Source organism: Sciurus vulgaris (genome assembly GCF_902686455.1).
Source record: "Sciurus vulgaris genome assembly, chromosome: 2".
Lineage (NCBI taxonomy): Eukaryota > Metazoa > Chordata > Mammalia > Rodentia > Sciuridae > Sciurus > Sciurus vulgaris.
The window spans coordinates 179,997,905-180,016,102 of NC_136462.1; the positions used below are offsets into that span (position 1 = coordinate 179,997,905).

General features: G+C 37.4%; 1 protein-coding gene across 14 annotated transcripts in view; it reads left to right on the forward strand.

Moving 5' to 3' along the window:
• CBFA2T2 (CBFA2/RUNX1 partner transcriptional co-repressor 2) overlaps positions 1–18,198 on the forward strand; it is a 142,443-nt gene that overhangs the window by 41,300 nt on the left and 82,945 nt on the right. For 3 of the 14 annotated variants that reach the window (XM_079128214.1, XM_079128222.1, XM_079128225.1), the window contains exon 2: positions 15,920–15,988. The exons of 4 other annotated variants lie outside the window; for them this stretch is intronic. In XM_079128214.1, the coding sequence (XP_078984340.1) occupies positions 15,920–15,988 (69 nt within the window). Of the gene's footprint in view, positions 1–11,254; positions 11,334–13,326; positions 13,623–13,651; positions 13,905–14,450; positions 14,519–15,919; positions 15,989–18,198 lie in introns of those variants that run through there. 7 more of the 14 variants (XM_079128227.1, XM_079128226.1, XM_079128215.1 and 4 more) reach the window with 5 other exon arrangements.

Genomic DNA, 18,198 nt, shown 5'->3' on the forward strand with positions numbered 1-18,198 from the left:
ACAGGCGTGTGCCACCATGCCTGGCTCTCCTTGACTAATTAATGGAATTCACAGATGAAATGATTTTTTTTTTTTTTTTGTTTTCATTGAGGTTTTTCTACTTATCTTTTTCCAACCTACCATGAAAAATTTCATTTAAACTCACAATTCAGCTAGGCATGGGAATGGGGGGCACCTCATAATTCTGCTGCAGTACTAGGCACAGAAACTTGGAAGGCTAAGGCAGGAAGATTGCAAGTTCAAGACCAGCCTCAGCAACTTAGGGAAACTCTGTCTCAAAATAAAACGTTAAAAAAAAAAAATGACTGGGGATGTACCTCAGTGGTAAAGCATCCTTGGATTTAATAAATAAGTAAATAATCTGTAGAAAATAAGGTATGGAAGGGAAGCCTTTTTTGAACAAATACTAATGTTGAGCAAACAAATAGTAGAGATCATATTGGTACCAGCTGAGGAAATATGATTAGATTTAGTTAATAAGTAAATCTGTTAACATAATCTGCCATGTGCCAATTTAAATAATGAAAGCATCATTTAAGGAGGATGTTTGGTTTAATGTCCTATAAGGCCTATTTTTTTTTTGTACAAACCTATCGTGTGGTAGATACTTAATAATAGTTGGTTACGTATAACTGAGTTATATGCCTCACCTAGCCCCTCTTTTCCTTTTTCCTTTTGTTACTGGGAATTGAACCCAGAAACCAACTAGTGCTAGTCAGGTATTTTACCACTGAGCTATAGTTCCAACCCTAAAATTGGTAATTTTTTTTTTTTTTGGTACCGAGGATTGAACTAAGGGGCACTCAACCACTTTGAGCCACATCCCCAGCCCTGTTTTGTATTTTATTTAGAGACAGGGTCTCACTGAGTTGCTTAGTGTCCCGCTTTTGCTGAGGCTGTCTTTGAACATGTGATCTCCTATTGCAGCCTCCGAGCTGCTGGGATTACAGGTGTGGGCCCCTGCGCCCAGTGGTAATGTATTTTTTAATAAGTGACATGTTTTCTTTCCTTTTTCCTAAAAGATTTGTAGTGACTTTATAATATAATAAACATTAGAAAATATTTTGTGGTACTGGGAATTGAACCCAGAGGTACTTTACCACTGAACTACAGCCCTTTTATTATTTTTAAGACAGGGTCTTGCTAAGTTTCCCAGACTGGCCTTGAATGTGCAGTTCTCCTCTACCTTAGCTTCTTGAGAAGCTGGGATTACAGGCATGTGCCACTGCCTGTCTAGAGTAAAAATTTTTATGATTGGTCTTTATGTGTGATAAATAATGGAGGCTATAAAGCTGGGTATAGTGGCATACTCCACAGACTAGAGGAAATGAAATTTTCAGTTGTTAGTTTTGAATTTCTCCTTTTTTTTTAAAGCTCTGAGTCAGTTTTAACTCATCGTGGTCTATCAGGATATGTTTTCCTTGCAATTAAAATTTTGTGATTTGTAATACAGAAAAATAATTTTACTTTTCCTCTTTGTTTAGTTTCATTTAAGAGTCAGAGTTTGTTAAACTTGTGAAATAATCAGGCCTTATTAAGGGAATTATCAAGGAATATGGTAAAGTATAATTTTCTGTTAAAATACACAGGAATAATTAGAAATGATTGAATAATTTGTAAGATTTTTCAGTAGGATATATGAATTATGTTTCTCCATAGGTTCTACAGTTATTTCATAGAAGTAGAATACTGTTATTAACCTTAATATTTTGCGTTTCCACCAGAGATGTTGACTGTGTGCTTGAAATACTGAATGGCTTAATTTTTCTTAGGTTCTGTATTTCCTATTCTGTTGAGACAGGAAATAATAAATCTGCTTGGTAGAAAGTAAGTAGGTGTATATAAAAATCTGTATAGACACTCCAGGGTTTGGTGGGTGTTTTTTTCCTTACTAAATTGCCTAGGCTGTCCTCAAATTTACTGTCCTCCTGCCTCAGCCTCTTGAGTTGCTGAGATTACAGGTGTGCACCACCGTGTTTGACTTTCATGAGTTTTTGAATGGAGGCATTTCAATAAAAACTAGTTGTAAAAATCTCTCTGTGGACTTTATTTTCCTACTAGCTTTTTTTTTTTTCCTTCTCCTTCCTTTTGGGACTGAGGATTGAACTCAGGGACACTTAACTACTGAGCCACATCCCCAGCCCTTAATATTTTATTTAGAGATAGGGTCCTCTGAGTTGCTTAGGGACTTACTAAATTGCTGAGGGTGGCTATGAATTTGCAATTCTGCCTCAGCCTCCCAGACTGCTGGGATTATAGGCGTGCACCACCTGGCCCAGTCCCATTACTGGAGTTTTGAGGTCTTAGTTCTCTAGTCTTTGGATATTGATTTCACTCTGTAATAGACAGACTTCACCTCAAGAAGCAATTTTTTTCAAGGGGTACCATGGATTGAACCCAGGAGCGCTTAAACACTGAGCCACATCCCCAGCCCTTTTTTGTATTTTATTTAGAGATAGGGCCTTGCTGAGTTCTGCGGCTGGCTTCAAACTTAGGATTCTCCTGCCTCAGCCTCCAGAGCCACTGGGTTTACAGGCCTGTGCCTGGTTACTTCACCTCAGAAGTTTTACATGTATCAAAATAAATTGTACTGAAGAATGAACTGTAGCCGAGCATGGTGGCAAATAACTATAATTCCACCTACTCAGGAGGCTGAGACAGGAGGATCCCAAGTTGGGACTCAGCATGGGAGAATTAGGGAGGCCCTGTCTCAAAATAAAATTTAAAAAGGACTGGGGATATAGCTTAGCAGTATAACATTTGTCTAGCATGTATGAGACTCTGGGCCTATCCCTAGCACTGGAAAAAAAAGAGGTGGGGGATGAATTGTAAAAAGTGAAACCATGACTAGTGCTTGGAGAGCATGTAAGAGTGAGATAAGGATAAACTTTCTGTGTGTGACACCAAAATCATGATAAGCTACTGATGACAGTATAATCTTTCAAAATGTAGAGAGAGATTATCACTTTAAAAAATTTGATTGGGGTAGACTTTCTGGAATGGCAAATGTCCCCCAATGCTAATAAAAATTGATACAATATAAAAAAAATACTTTTTAAACTTCCCAGTGTCATTATTCAATAGCCAAAAATTTTGAAACAATTCGCATTCTATCAAAAGGCAAATCCATAAACAAGTGATCAATAGAACATCACTCAGCAGTAAAAAAGTAGGAGTACTAATTCCTACTACTACACAGATGAATCTCAAAAAATATTCTGTTATTTACAATAGTTAAAGAAGGCAAACGCAAAAGGAGACATATGATTCTGTTCATGTGAAATGTCCGGGAAAAGCAAGTTTATGGGGATAGGGAAAGCAGATTAGTGGTTGTCTTGGGCTTGGATGAAATTAAAATGGGATTTGTGGTAAAAGGGACATGAGTGATTTTGGAGGGAATCAAAATGTTAAAGTATTATGGTTGCACAACTCTACAGATTTATTAAAAATTGTTGAATTTTGCATTTAATGTATGTTAATTTTACCATGCTTCTGCATTCCCAGCTGCTTGGGAGACTGAGGCGGAGGATTGCTTCAGTCCAGGAGTTCACAGCCAGCCTGAGTAACATGGGGAGTTCCTGTCTCAAAAATAAAGTACATAAATTTTGTCAGGTGCAATGTCACATGATTTATAATCCCCCCCACTTGGGTGGGTGAGACGGGAAGATCAAAAGTTCCAGGCCAGCCTGGGCAATTTAGCAAGACCCTGTCTCAAAATAAAAAGTAAAAAGGACTAGGGATGTAGCTCTGTGGCAGAGTGTTCTGAGTTTAATTCCCAGTACTGCCCCCGCCCCCCCCAAAAAAAAAGTGAATATTGTATATGTATATTATACCTCCATGAAACTATACCCCTGGGGTTGAGAGGCATGTGTGAGGCCCTGGATTCAATCCAAAAGAAAAAAAAGTTTCTTTCCCCACCCCAAAGGAATGACCCAAGTACATTGCATCTTTGCATATAAAATATACTTACATAGTTGCTTTTTTTGAGTTTTTTTTTTTTTTTTTTTTTTTAAGGTATATGGAGAGATTGGTGCCAGCAGGAGAATAAAATACTAATTAGTTAGAGTTCATGTTAGGATCTTTGAGGCATCAAAGATACAAACCTTTGTTTTGAAATTTATAAAATAAGGTTTTAAATTTAAAATATAAACACCTGTTTTGCCCGAGAAGAATTTGGACATCAAGTTTTGTCTTTCACATAATCTTTTTTTTTTTTTTTTTTTGGGTGCTGGGGATCGAACCCAGGGCCTTGCGCTTGCAAGGCAAGCACTCTATCAACTGAGCTATCTCCCCAGCCTCTGTCTTTCACATAATCTTTTGGTGGGTAGTTTAAAGTATAATAGGTCTTAACCATGTAATAATGCTTTCTGTTGTCCTTTCAAATAGGTTTATACTCCAAGGATGAATCATATTTTATTTGGGATGGGGCAGAGTAAGAAAAAGGGCCACAATGTTTGGGAAAACCATCTCTGGAGCAGTTATTTAAAAATATTTATTAACAAAGTGGTCTTGAATTTATTAACTTTTCAGTCCTTTAAAAAGCCAGTGACGGGGGCTGGGGAGATAGCTCAGTTGGTAGAGTGCTTGCCTTGCAAGCACAAGGCCCTGGGTTCGATCCTCAGCACAAAAAAAAAAAAAAAAAAAAAAAAAGCCAGTCACGGACAGGCTGGAGTTGTAGTTTAATAGTAGAGAGCTTACCTAGCATGTGTGAGGCACTTTGTTTGCTCCTCAGCACCACATAAAAATAAATTAATTACAGGTATTGTGTCCATCTACAACTAAAAACAAACAACAAAACAGCAAAAACCAGTCATGGAAAAAGAAAAAACGACAAAAAGACCATCATGGTCATGGACTAGGGATGTAGCCTAGTGGTAGAGTACTTGCCTAGCTTTCTCAAGGCTCCGGGTTTGATCTCTAGCATCAAAAATCTTAAAAAAAAAAAAAAAATAATAGTAATAACCATGTTGAACTTGGTGATACATGTCTATAATCCCAGCTACTGGGGAGGCTGAGGCAGGAAGATTCAGGTTTGAGGGTGGCCTGGACGAGTAATTGAGACCCTGTCTCAAAATCAAAAATATAGACGGGTTGGCAACATAGCTCAGGAGTAGAGTGATCCTGGTTCAGTCTCTAGGATTGCTTAAAAAAAAAAGAAAACAAAAACCAGTTATATGTTTTCAGAACATAATTTGTTGAATATATCACATTTAATAGGGGCAATTCAACTTTTTGACCTTATCCTTAGTTTCATTTTTAATTAAATAAATTGCTTTAGAGTTTTTCTAAAGCTAATGTTCTGTGATTTGATCCTCTTAAATTTATATTTTAAACAGGATGTTTTATATTTATATATTATGGTACCAGGGATCTAACACAGGCTCTTGTGCCTGCTAAGAATGTATTCTAGCTAGATATGGTGATGCATGCCTGTAATCCCATTGATTTAAGAGACTGAGTTAGGAGGATTGAAAGGTTGACGCCAGCCTTAGCAATTTAGCAAGACCCTCAGCAATTTAGACCTTGTCTGAAAATAAAAAAGTAAAAGGGCTGGGGATGTTGCTTAGTGGTAAAGCACCCCTGGGTTCAATTGTCAGTACCAAAATCCAAACAAACAAAAACCTGCTTCATACCTCTGAACTGTACCCCCCAATTCCATAAAATATTTAAAATTATTTATGCAACAGCTAAGCATTGAGTGTTAATTAAGACCTCTTCTGGGGCTGGGGATGTTGCTCAGTGATTAGAACGCTTGCCTGGCATGTGTGAGGCCCTGGGTTCTGTCCTCAGCACCATATATAAGTAAATAGATAGATAAATAGATATATCCATCTTTTAAAAAACAAAACAAAACATAAAACACATATCCTCCCCCACTCAGAAAGTAGTATTGAGAACTTTAGTCAATAACTGGAAATCTTTACTACTAATGTACTGCTTTACCCATTATCTTAAGTATTATTAAGCTCTGTGGTGGAACGGTAATTATTAACTGTTTCAGGAAATCTCTCTCCTAAGGGCAGGACCCTTGTAATAAAAATTTAAGTAGAAATATTGGCTCCAGGTAGCCAATCAGGAGGGGTAGGGGTATGGAGAATAACTAATGTGAAAGAACTGTGCATAGTAAAAGAAGGTCAGTGGTCTGATTTGAGTATAACTGCATTTCCTTCATTGTTGAGAACATAGGGTTGTGTGTTGGTTTCTTCCAGCAAATGAATATTTCCAATTTTTTGTGATTTTGTTCCTTCAACTTTAAAAATGTTAAAAAAAACTTTAAAAATGTTGAAATTTTGATTTTAAGTGAACGCGGTTTCTGACTGGTATCCCGTAAGTGCTGAAAACTGTCTCAAACATCATAATTATTCAGTTTTGACTTTTCAAGATCACTTCTGATTTTGATTGCTTCCCTTGTTTTTTTGTAGTGCTGGAAATTGAACTGTGTGTGCTTTACCACCGAGCTATGTGTTCCAGCCCTTTTATTTTTTCATTTTGAGACAGGGTCTCACTTAGTTTCTGAGGCTGGCCTGGAACTTTTGATCTTCCTGCCTCACTTTCCTGAGTAGCTGGGATTACAGACATGTACCATGTGCTTGGTGCTTCTAATTTAAAGTTGGCAAATTTTTTCCCCAAGCTTTGTAATATTAAGTGCATAAAACAAAAAATAATTAGCAAATTATGAAGATGTTAATAAAACAGGAATCTATTGCCTTGTAAATCAGATAGTCAGCCCAATATTCATGTCTTATTTCATTTCTTTTTTCTTTTTTCTTTTTTGGTTCCAGGGCTTGAACCCAGAATCACTTAACCACTGAGCCATATTCCCAGCCACCCCCCCCCTCCCTTTTTTTTGTATTTTATTTAGAGACAGGGTCTTACTGAGTTGCTGAGGCTGGCTTTGAACTCAATCCTCCTGCCTCAGCCTCCCAAACTGCTAGGATTATAGGCATGAGCCACTGAGCCTTGCCTGTACCTTGTTTCTGAGAGACTCAAACCTGTTTTATTTTCAGGTTATTTGACTTAATGATTATACTAGAGACTACGTGGAGGATTAATTGATCTGGAGCAGTTCAAACAAATGCTAGATAGACAAAACTGCAGGGGACAGCAGATATTGTCAGCTCTGCCCTCTGATTTGACAGAGGATAGGTTACCCGTTTAGATAATTCATAACTGAACTGGAACAGCTTCTGCAGGCTTTTTGTACTGAATTCCAAGAAAACCAGTGACTGTTGAAATGTTTGCTGTAGATAACCTAAAAAGGAAGACACTCCATTTTTTTGTATATTTCAAACTTTAAAACGCCACTATTGTATACTGTATCAGGCCCTGTGGATCTGAAAATTGATAAAAGAGACTTTGTCTTTAGAATTTTCAAGGTTATCTAACATGTAGGAGTTGAGTCAAATTGCCCATGCTGTGTCCTCCACCCCAGAAAAGCTCTCTGTGGTCTTCCCTTTGCTTGTCACTGTTTCTGTCTTCCTCCTGCAGGTTTAATACTTCTAGTCTTGCTAACTAGTTGTTGTTGTTATTAATATTATTATTTCTCTTCCCCATAGACTTGGTAAATTGTGTGTGTGTGTGTGTGGTCCCCTCCATGTGAGTGTAGGTGTTTGTATGTTGCCCAGGCTGGCCATGAACTTTTGAGCTCAAAGGATCAACCTGCCTCAGCCTTTGGAGCAGGTAGGATTATAAGCAAGTGTCACTTTGCCCCCGCCTCTTTTTTATTTTTTTATTTATTTTTTTTTAATTTGCTCTTTTTAGATATCCATGATAGTAGAATAGACTTTGCCTTTCTTAATGCTTTATGCTAGCCGTGTATTTTACTGTCTCATTTTTTTGTACATTCTGTTCCCTTTGCCTGAAATAATCTCCATGTCTTAAACTCTTTTCTCTTGTTTTAAATTTAATTCATCAGCAAATAACCCTTACTCTGTATAGCATACCCCTTATCCTTCTACCTCTTGCTGTGAAGCTCTTTATTCTCTTAATCTTTATTTTTCTTTTATAGCACTTTTTGTATTTTATATATTTATTTGTATGATAATTATATTTTCTCTCCAGCAGACTGCAAGCTCTCTGTAACTGCAGTGTTTTGAGTGTACTGTTCTTTTCTTACCCTTTTTTGGTACTGGGGATTGAACCTAGTGAACTTAACCACTAAGCCACATTCCCAACCCTGTTTTATATTTAGAGACAGGGTCTCACTCATCTACTTAGGACCTTGCTAAGTTGCTGAGGCTGTCTTTGAACTCTTGATTCTCCTGCCTCAGCCTCCCCAGCAGCTGGGATTACTTACCCCACTGCGCCCTGCCAGCAGTGTACTTTTCTAATGGCTATTGCATTGCTATAAATTGGAGTTCAGTTTTTTTTTTTTTTTTTTTTTTTTTTTTTTCCTGGTATAAGGCCAGATGGTAATCATACTAGATTTTGTGGGCCAAATAAAACGTGTGTTGTAGTGGGAAGCAGCCATTGATAGACAATGCATAAAGGAACAGGCATGATTCTGTTCCGGTGGAACTTTATGTATGCAGACTGTAGTTTCCTGACCTCTGCTTTAAATTATCAACTCTTAATTTTGTTGGACTTGAAACTCTTATTATACAATCTTACAAGTCCTCTGTAAGGGTTTCTTTTTCCATAAGTACTGGGGATTGAACCCAGGGGTGCTGTACCCCAGAACTACATCCTCAGGTCTTTCTTTATTTTTATTTTTATTTTTATGTTGAGGCAGTCCTAAAAGTTGAGGCTGACTTGGAACTTGACCTTCTGCCTCAGCCTCCCAAATTGCTGGATATCCCACCACATCCATCAAAAAATCATTGATTTTAACAATTAAAATATTACTAGAGGTAAGAATGTAGTAACTCAGTGGTAGAAGACTTGACTATATCATGTGTGAACCCTGGGATCAATCCCAAGTACCACAAAAACAAAAGCAAAAACCAAACAAAACCCAAGCCAAAACAACAAAAATTACTGACTATAACGATATAAAAACCTTATCAACTACTTTATGAATAATGTTACAAAGTAACCAATTTAGAAGCTGTCTTACTATTCCTGATTATCTTATAGTGTTTGTTTCTCATTCATTATTCTCAAAAATGTGATTACAGAGTTAAATGACTATGTTGGTCATATTAAACATCATGGTAGACTTGAATTCCTTTTGTCTGAGTTACTTAAACAAAAACTCTTTATCCATCTGTCAATCTCATATATAAATTGGCACACTGTTTAATCATTTATTTATTATTTAAAGTGATACTGGGGATTTAACCCAAGAACACTCTACCACTGAGTATGTATCCCCAGTCTTCTCATTTTTGTTTTGAGACAGGGTGGCAAAGTTACCAAGGCCAGCATGATACTTGAGATCCTCCTTCCACAGTATCCTGAGTACCTGGGATTACAGATGTGTACCACTATGTCCAACTTGTCTTAAATTTTTTAAAACCTTGTATCATTAAAAATATCAAATAGCCCCCAAAATGGACTGTCATGTACCTAAACACACTGTTGGAATAATTCAAAATTGACTCTTCTATTTTTTTGTGTGAGGGGGTATGTACCGGGTATTGAACTCAGGGGCACTTGACCACTGAGCCACATCCCCAGTCCTATTTTGTATTTTGAGACAGGGTTGTTGCCGAGGCTGGCTTTGAACTCACAATCTTCCTGTCTCAGCCTCAGAGCCACTGGTATTACAGGTATGCACCACTGCGCCTGGCCCAAATTGGCTCTTCCTGAAGAAAGTCCCAAATAACATAAACTTGTCCATAGATATTTCCATACATATCTCTAGTATAAGTACTCTGCTGGGTATGGGGTTGCATACCTGTAATCCCAGTGATTTGGGAAACTGAGGCAAGAGGATGGAAAGTTTGAGGTCAGTCTAAGCAATTTAGTGAGGCCCTAAGCTACTTAGCAAGACCCTGTCTTGAAATAAAAAAATAGAAAAAGGGCTGGGGATGTGTTCAGTGGTTAAGTGCCCGTGTGTTTAATTCCTACTCTACAAAAAACAAAAAATATAAGTATTCTTTTTTAATTTTTTAATTTTTTTTGTTGTGCAGGGGATTGAACCCAGGGTCTTCTGCTTGCAAGGCAAGCAGTCTACCAACTGAGCTATCTCCCCAGCCCAATTTGCAATTCTTTTAATGTATAGTTTCTTTTCCACTCATTCCCCACTTTTCTTTTGCTAAGAATCTGGGTTGTTTTGTAAACTACCCATATTCTGGACTTGGCTAATTGCATAGCCATCTTGTTAATAACTAGTTCATACAGTTCCTCAAGGCCCTGTAAACTGATTGTTAGATTTAGAGGTTTGGTCAGATTCAGATGAACTTATTTCATCAAGAGTGCTTCATAGGTATGCTTTGGTTCATTAGAAGGTACATTAATATCTGTGTCTTTCATCTTGTATAAGTAGCAATTTATCATTACTTAGATTCATTTTTTAATTTTTTCAGATACACATGACAGTAGAGTGTATTTTGACATTTTATACATACAGAGTATAACTTAGGATAGATTCATTTTTATTAGATATTTGCATAATGATGACAGTACAGGTATATGAGTTCCTCAGTAGGTAAACTGTTTGTTTACCTAGAGATACAGGTAATATAGGAAAAACCAGTGAAATGCTTGACTTACTAGTTTTCAGAATTATGAATTTGTTCTCTGGTGCTCTCCAAAAGGTGATGAATTACTCATGGATTTAAACATTTTATTGTGTTTATTTCTTATTGATGCTCAAATTATCTCATCTTTGTTAGTAGGAACATCTTAAGGTTCAATAAGTTCTTTGGATATAACTCAAGGAGTCTTTGATAACCTGATTTTTTTTTTTTTTAATTTTAGATGCAGAGAATGCTTTTTATTTATTTATTTTTGTGTGGTACTATATATTAAACCTAGTGCCTCACATGTGCTAGGCAAAGCTCTCTACCCCTGAGCTATACCCCCAGCCCAGCCTGATTGTTTTCTGATAAGTTTTATACATTTCCTGTTTCATAATTGGGGTCCACCGTTTTGCTCTTATTGGGAAATGATATTTGGGAACCATAATCTGTGGTAGAAGTTAAAAAAATTTGGCAAGAAATCTCAGTTCATCATTAGATGGACATCATCCAGCTGCTTGAGTGTCTTTTATGACATGGTAGCTGAGTAGTTCAGGACAAGTCTGTAGTATCTTTCTTTCTTTTTTTTTTTTTTTTTTTTTTTTTCTTTTTTCTTTTGAGATGAGGTCTCACTGTGTAGCGCTGGCTGACTTCAGACTCTTGGGCTCAAGTGATTGAAAATCTCAGCCTCCTGAGTAACTGGGACTACAAGTATGTGCCACCATACTGTGGTTTCAGTAGCTTTATGTGTGTTACTGGGGTTGGGACCCAGGGACCCTCTACCACTAAGTTACCTCCCAACACAATATTTATTTTATTTTGAGACGGGGTCTTGCTGAGTTGTGGATGCTGGCTTCAAATTTGCCTTCCTCCTGCTTCAGCCTCCTGAATGCTGGGATTACAGGCATGGGCCATCATGCTTAGCTCAGTAACATTTTTTGATTCATTTTCCTAGTTGACGGTAAAGACTGGTTCTCTGGGTGTTAAGTAAGTGTTGGAGAATACCCTAATTCCCCAGTCTTTATGATGTTTCAGGGAATCAGAGTATTCTCTGACAGTTACTGAATATTCATGATAAGTCTCTACTTGCTGCTAGTGTATTTACCACCACCACCACCAATTGAATGAAGTAAAAAAGACCTGAGACATCTTTCTTCTTATTTGCCCAAAATTGCTGACAGGAAAATTGTTTATAGGTTCTAGATATCTCAAGTTGGTAGAAGAATAAGGGTTAGAGAGTTTTAACCACCCTGTTTGCTTATGTATATGGACAGTTTTTCATTCCTAATCTGTTCATGTATATATATATATATTTTTTTTTGTGGTACTGGGGATCGAACTCAGGGCCTTGTGCTTGCAAGGCAAGCACTCTACCAGCTGACCTATCTCCCCAGCCCTGTTTATGTATATTTTAATATTAAGATATGTGTTCATATAACGTGATCCAGGAAGAAGTCAAACCACCTCTACTAACTTTTTTTTTTTTTTTTTTATTGTTGTTATTTTTTTGTAGTACTAGAGATTCAACCCAGAGGCTCACTACTATATTTTTTATTTTGAGACAGTGTCATATGAATTGCCCAGACTGGCCTCAGATTTGTAATCCTCCTGCCTCAGCCTCCCTACCCCTGGGATTACAGGCAGGAGCCACTGTTCCAAGTTTAACCTTTTATTTTAAAACATAGAATCATAGGAAGTTGCAGTAGAAAAAGAACAAAATGTACAGGAAGTTCCCCTGTACCCTTTATCCAGTTTACCCCAATGGTAACATCTTACGTAATTGATTCCTCACCCAATTTACCCCAGTAGTAATGTCTTATGTAACTATAATATCAATTTCTAATGATCAATTTTCACTCATCAGAAATCAACTAAGCAGATATTTATATGCTGTAGCTCTTGGGGGTAGATTAAACTCTGACCTTGTGCAGTTCTTCCCGTCTTTGGATTGTCAAAATAATTGTCTCCAAATATAGTTTTTATTCTTAAGCTGTTCTTTGTTGAAACTTATATTTGCAGCTTTTAATGTTAAACACTGTTATTCTTCACTTTCATATTTGCTTTGTTTTAAAACAATTTTTACACTGTGTTCCCATCTTTGTTTTATAATCTTTACAGCACCAGAACCATGTTGCCTGCATTGTCTTATTTTAATCACGTGCCAGTTTTGCAGTGCTACCAAGTCTGGATCTGAGAGGCAGCTTGTGTGAATCATTTACATACATTTCTGTTTATGTTCTTCAAATTAATTTGCAGCTTTATATTTTTTATTCACTTATACGTTCAAAACACATTTAATAATTCATTTTATGAAGGAATTTTTCATATGTGTGATTTAAAAATTGACTCAAAGAGCAGAAGTATTAAACAATAGCAGAAACCAGACAATATGTAGGACTTTAAATGGTAATTGCTAAACATTTGCATGTTCCAAAAATGTTAGTCAGTGTGTGTCTATATGTTATTCCACTAGGACTTGCACAAATAGGTTTTGCACAAAATCTTTGCTGTTACTGTCAGCCATAAACAAATTATACGTATTTAACAAGTTAATGTCAGATTGGCCAGGAGCCACTGGGAGGTGTGTACTTAGTGACATCAGCTGGCAAAGAGCCCTGGTAACAGAGAGGGTTGGAAGGGTTGTGGAGAGAGAGGAAGCAGGAGGGAGGGAGGGAGGGAGGGAGGGAGGGAGGGAGGAAAAGAGACAGAAAGAGACTGACTGTATCTGGGGATTCTGGCAAGGTGAAGAGCTGGTCTGTTTGGCAGGACCTTCCCATCTGGGATCCATCTGTGTTTCCCTGGAATGGGACAGGCAGCTCTAGTCAGTGAGAAATCGCAGATGTGAGAGAGCTGACACATGTCCAGCTAATGAAAGGAGGAGGAAGGCTGGTCTCCGATTGGGCTTTGAAGATTAGGAGGAGAAAAAGAAGAGCTTTTAAATATCTATTTCAAATAAATTTTGTATTAAAAACTTGGATTGTTATAATCTGGGCATTCAGGGTAAGTATGTTTTTATTTAGTTTTGGGGGGTAAAGTATATAATTCTCTGCTTTTCCAAGCTTTTTACTTATCTAAAATTATGATGATGTGAATGTTTCTTGATATTTGAGTTCAGTCTTTACTCAGTTTCATTTCGATGGTTTGTTTTGTTCATGTTTCTATCTCATTTTTCAGTTGCCACCTTTTATGTTTGAATGCTATCCTTTTTGAATGGAAAGTTTAGTTAATAATTGAACATGATGTATGAATTCTACAGCTAAAAGTCATCCCACAAATATTTCTGTAAGCAATTCCACATTGAATCCTTCTCTGATGTTTTCAGTGAATTTTATTCTTAATTATGCATAATACAAATGGGCAGTGTTAAAGAGATGGCTCACAGAACACACTTCGCTGTTGTCATGTTTTATTTCAGTGTGTTCAGGCAAATTACATCTAAAAGAGACTGCAGTAAAACTAGTAGCATCCCTTCAATTTAGATATAGTTAGTTTCTTTGTGTTATATTTTTCTCCTATCCTGTTTTCTTCTCTTTACTGCTGTGTGCAAAACAAATAACATCAAATCCAACTTAAATTGTGAGTTTGGGGTACCATGTTTTATAATCCTTACTAGTTTGTGATTTCTATTTTGGATTTTTGCTGCTTTTTACTATTCCTGAATGTTGTAGTCATCATGTTTTGAGACTTCCAAATTCAGACACCTATGGAAGAACATGAGTTAGTGAGTTAGGTATACTTTCCCCCACTGTGGCACTGTGGATTAAATCCAGGGATGCTCCACCACTGAGCTACATCCCCAGCCCATTTTATTTTTTAATTTTGAGACAGGGTCTCCCTAAGTTGCTGAGACTGGCCTTGAGCTTGGAGTCCTCCTGCCTGAGTCTCCTGAGTCACTGGTATTACAGACTTGGAACACTTTCTTACTAGTTGTCCATACTGTATAGCTGTTATTCATAAGTGCTTTTATACCAATCTACTGTTCTGTTTGAGTTTTTGTTTTTGTTTACTACCTGATTCATGTTATTGGGGAAATTTGCCCAGCAAATAGAAATGGGTATGCAAGTTAGTTTCAAAAGTTCCTAGATTATTTTTCTGTTGTAATAGTTCCTAAACCCTTTGCATTTTAAACATCAGCTCTTGAACTGAAAATGGGTCTTGTCTGTGGCTCATTTTCAGGATACCTTTTCTCTTGCTGCACCTACCATCCAAATCAGCTGTATCTGTTATAAATGTTACATGCCATCTTTGCCTCTCCAAGATCATAAAGAATGTGGAAAGCATTCCAATTTTATAATGCAAATGAACCTGTTAGACTACTCCAGAACAGAACTTTGAGAAAAATCAACATTCAGGAGCGAGGTCCTAAATTGTACTGGTTTGTGACAGCACTGTTTAAATTGCACCCCCCCACCCCAAAATTCTGTGTTCTCAAATAGAAAGTTTTAAAACTATTTTCATTGCTTAAAGTTCTTAAGTCTTATAGCAATTATTTTAAGAGAATAGTACAGTAGATTTCAATTCTTCCTTCAGTTTTATAGTCAGATTTCTTGAGGTGGAGGGAACTTTTTAAATGAACTATTTGAAAATTTTCTTTTGTGCAAAATTGACTAAATGATTTAGTAAAAATTGGAGGCTTCCAGTTGGATAGGTTTAATGTTCAGCATCTTTGGGACATGTCTGATTATGTGAAATGATATAGTGTTTACAGTGAATTTACATGGTATTCCCGCTTTGTGCAAACACCTTACATTGTACCCGTAGGAGACTTGATTCTAGGGAAGAATAGGGAGAAAAGCATCTAATGCTGAATGAAGTATAGTGTAGGCTGTGTTCTACGGTGGAGGGCCTGTTATAGTTCTGTATGTTCATGTTAGGAAGAATACCTTTTTGTTTTGTTCTGGTTGTTTGTTTACTTTGGTGCTGAAGATGGAACCCAGGACCTGGCATATGCTTAATCATGTGCTCTACTGAGCTACCCCCCCTAATCCACAGGAGTACTTTCCATGCTTGAGTTTTAAGAAGCATAGGAAATGATAAATAATATGCATTATTGTGAAAATTCACTGTAAATAAAAGTGATTTGTTTACAGTCCTGGTAGGCTCAAACAGTTTAGGAGAGTAGTTGCTTGTTACCAAGGTTATGACCAAGTCATCTTTGAGTTGAATACTGCTTGAGTAAAATCATATACTTTCTGAAGACTTTGAAAACATCCTGGGAAGTTTCACTGTTATGAAGGAAAATCTCCTAATTTGGTTTCTAGGAGTGACTGAATAATTTTTTTTTTTTTTTTCCATAGCAAGAGTCTGTTGGGGGCCTGGGGTTGTGCCTCAGTGGTGGAGTGCTTGCCTGGCATGTTGGACTAAAGGTATATAATGCATTAATGTCAATAAACTAGAGATGAGAATAATGACAAATGGCATCTTTGGAACATCAAATAGTGCTTTTGAGTGTGAGTTAACATTTTATACATGAGTAGAAAAATCCAAGTGGATCTGAACTATTGTCAATTCATTGATGTTTATTTTAAGGTCACTCAGTGCAGGAAGTGCTCATAAGTCTCCATCTGGAAAGCATCTTAAGGAGAGGTGGTAAAAAGTCTGCCTGACCTAGAGTTTAAAAGCCCTAGTTTGTGGTTGAACTTGCGACTGGGGTTGTGTTCAGTACTTCTAGGACTCATTTTACAAACACATAGGTGTGCACCTCTGTGCCTGACTTGTAGGCATTTTTTGATGGTCTGTGTGTGGGGTATGTTAAGCGAGAAATAAAGTGCCTGTAATCCCGGCTACTTGAGAGGGTAATGTAGGAAGAACCCAAGTTCAGGGCAACCTGGGCCAGACAGGGCAAGACTGTATCTCAAAATTTGAAAAAAAAAAAGGACTGGGGATATGGCTCAGTGGTGAAGTGTTCCTGTTTGTTTGAAATTTTATAGAGAAGATAAAATACACATGAGTGCACAATAGTAGTTAAGTAGTTATCAACTACTTAACCTCTTGAAAGAGGTTGCATTTGATCAGAAAACAGCAGAACAGGAATGATTTGTACTCCTCATGTTTGGAAGGAACATAGTGGGGAGACGGAAAAGTTCAAGTAGCACTGGGTGTCAGTGCCTTAAATAAGACTGTCAAAGGCACAGTTACTCATTGTTAATTTCTGCTGTGTTTTGAAGTATGCCTAGCTGTTATCTTTTCAAATTCAAGAAGAGTTGTTTGCTTCTGAGACACTTATCTATGTACATACATCTCCCCTCTTCCTTAAATTTGTGGTTTATATTATCAGGAAACTCTAATTTAAAAGGTTTCTCCTGTGATGGACTGTGTGGGTAGTTTAATTTCCCCTGCATGCCGGTAAATAAAGGAATTGGTGGTGGCTGTATTTTTGCAGGAAAACAACCCATTATAAGTGGTTGTTGTATTCTCATTGGCTGATGTGCTTCCCAAATAGCATCTAACTTTTAAGAACTAGGTAGTGACACAGATTTATGCTAGGAAATTTAAAATACATGTGGATTTACTGTTCTTAAGCATGCCAAAACCTGCAAAAAGCAACTCTTTGTGTTTTGTTTAAAGCAACAGCTAGTGCAATCCTATTATCTTTGAATCCTGAGCAGCTTGTTAGAGATCCCTGGTAAGGTGGAGTGCAGTTCTGTGTAGAATGTGTGTGTGTATATATATTCATATATATATACCTATATATGTATATATAATATCTGCAGTTGGCCTCTTAGAGCTGAAGGTAAAGTAAATAGAGTATGGATTTTCGTTTGGTTGTGGTAGTTGGACAGGTGGAAAAAAAAAAGGTGATGAAAGTATTGTATGTAGACTTTGGCATTAGACTGTGTAACCATGAGCTAATTTAACCTTCACCTCTAAACCTGTTTTCTAAACTGTAAAATGGAAATAAAAATGAGTATTAAATTAATAACTAGTATGGTATTTGCTTCACAAATACTCCTTAAGATTTATCTTTCCAAGTGATATTTTCTTTCTGTGGTGCAGGGGATTGGTCCTAGGGCCTCAACCATGCCAGGCAACAAAGTTTTCTAGCACTGAGATACATCCCTAGCCCTCTATGTGATTTTTTTTTTTTTTTTAAGCTTCCCCAAAACATTCAAGTCACAATAACTGATTTAGTTAAAATGTGTTTCTTGCATATTTTGAATATCTCACTTCAGATTGACAGGGAACCAATACTTCCTTAACTGATTCTTAAGTCATGAGAGAAAGGTGTGTGCAGAGAATGCAGCATTTTTAGAAACTCAAACCTGTTGCTGTGTGGCAAGCTGCTAATGTTTGGAAGCCTTGCATTACTTACCCTGCTGGAAGAGCTGGGGGATGGGCCGCTTAGAGGGTGACAGATGTGCCCTCTGTTGCCGGCGGGCGCGTGCCGGTTCTGTCCCTCTGCTCCCAGCACCAGGTGCAGCCATTGTTCTGGCTGGTCTCTCTTCATCCGGCCTCGTCTGTTACTCTGCTCTTTCTAGCTCATTGTTTCTGTAGGAAATTAGCATTAAAAACCCATCTGAAACCCCCATGTCCCTCAACTGCAGGTGACTGTTATTGGCCCCAGCTGCCACCCTTG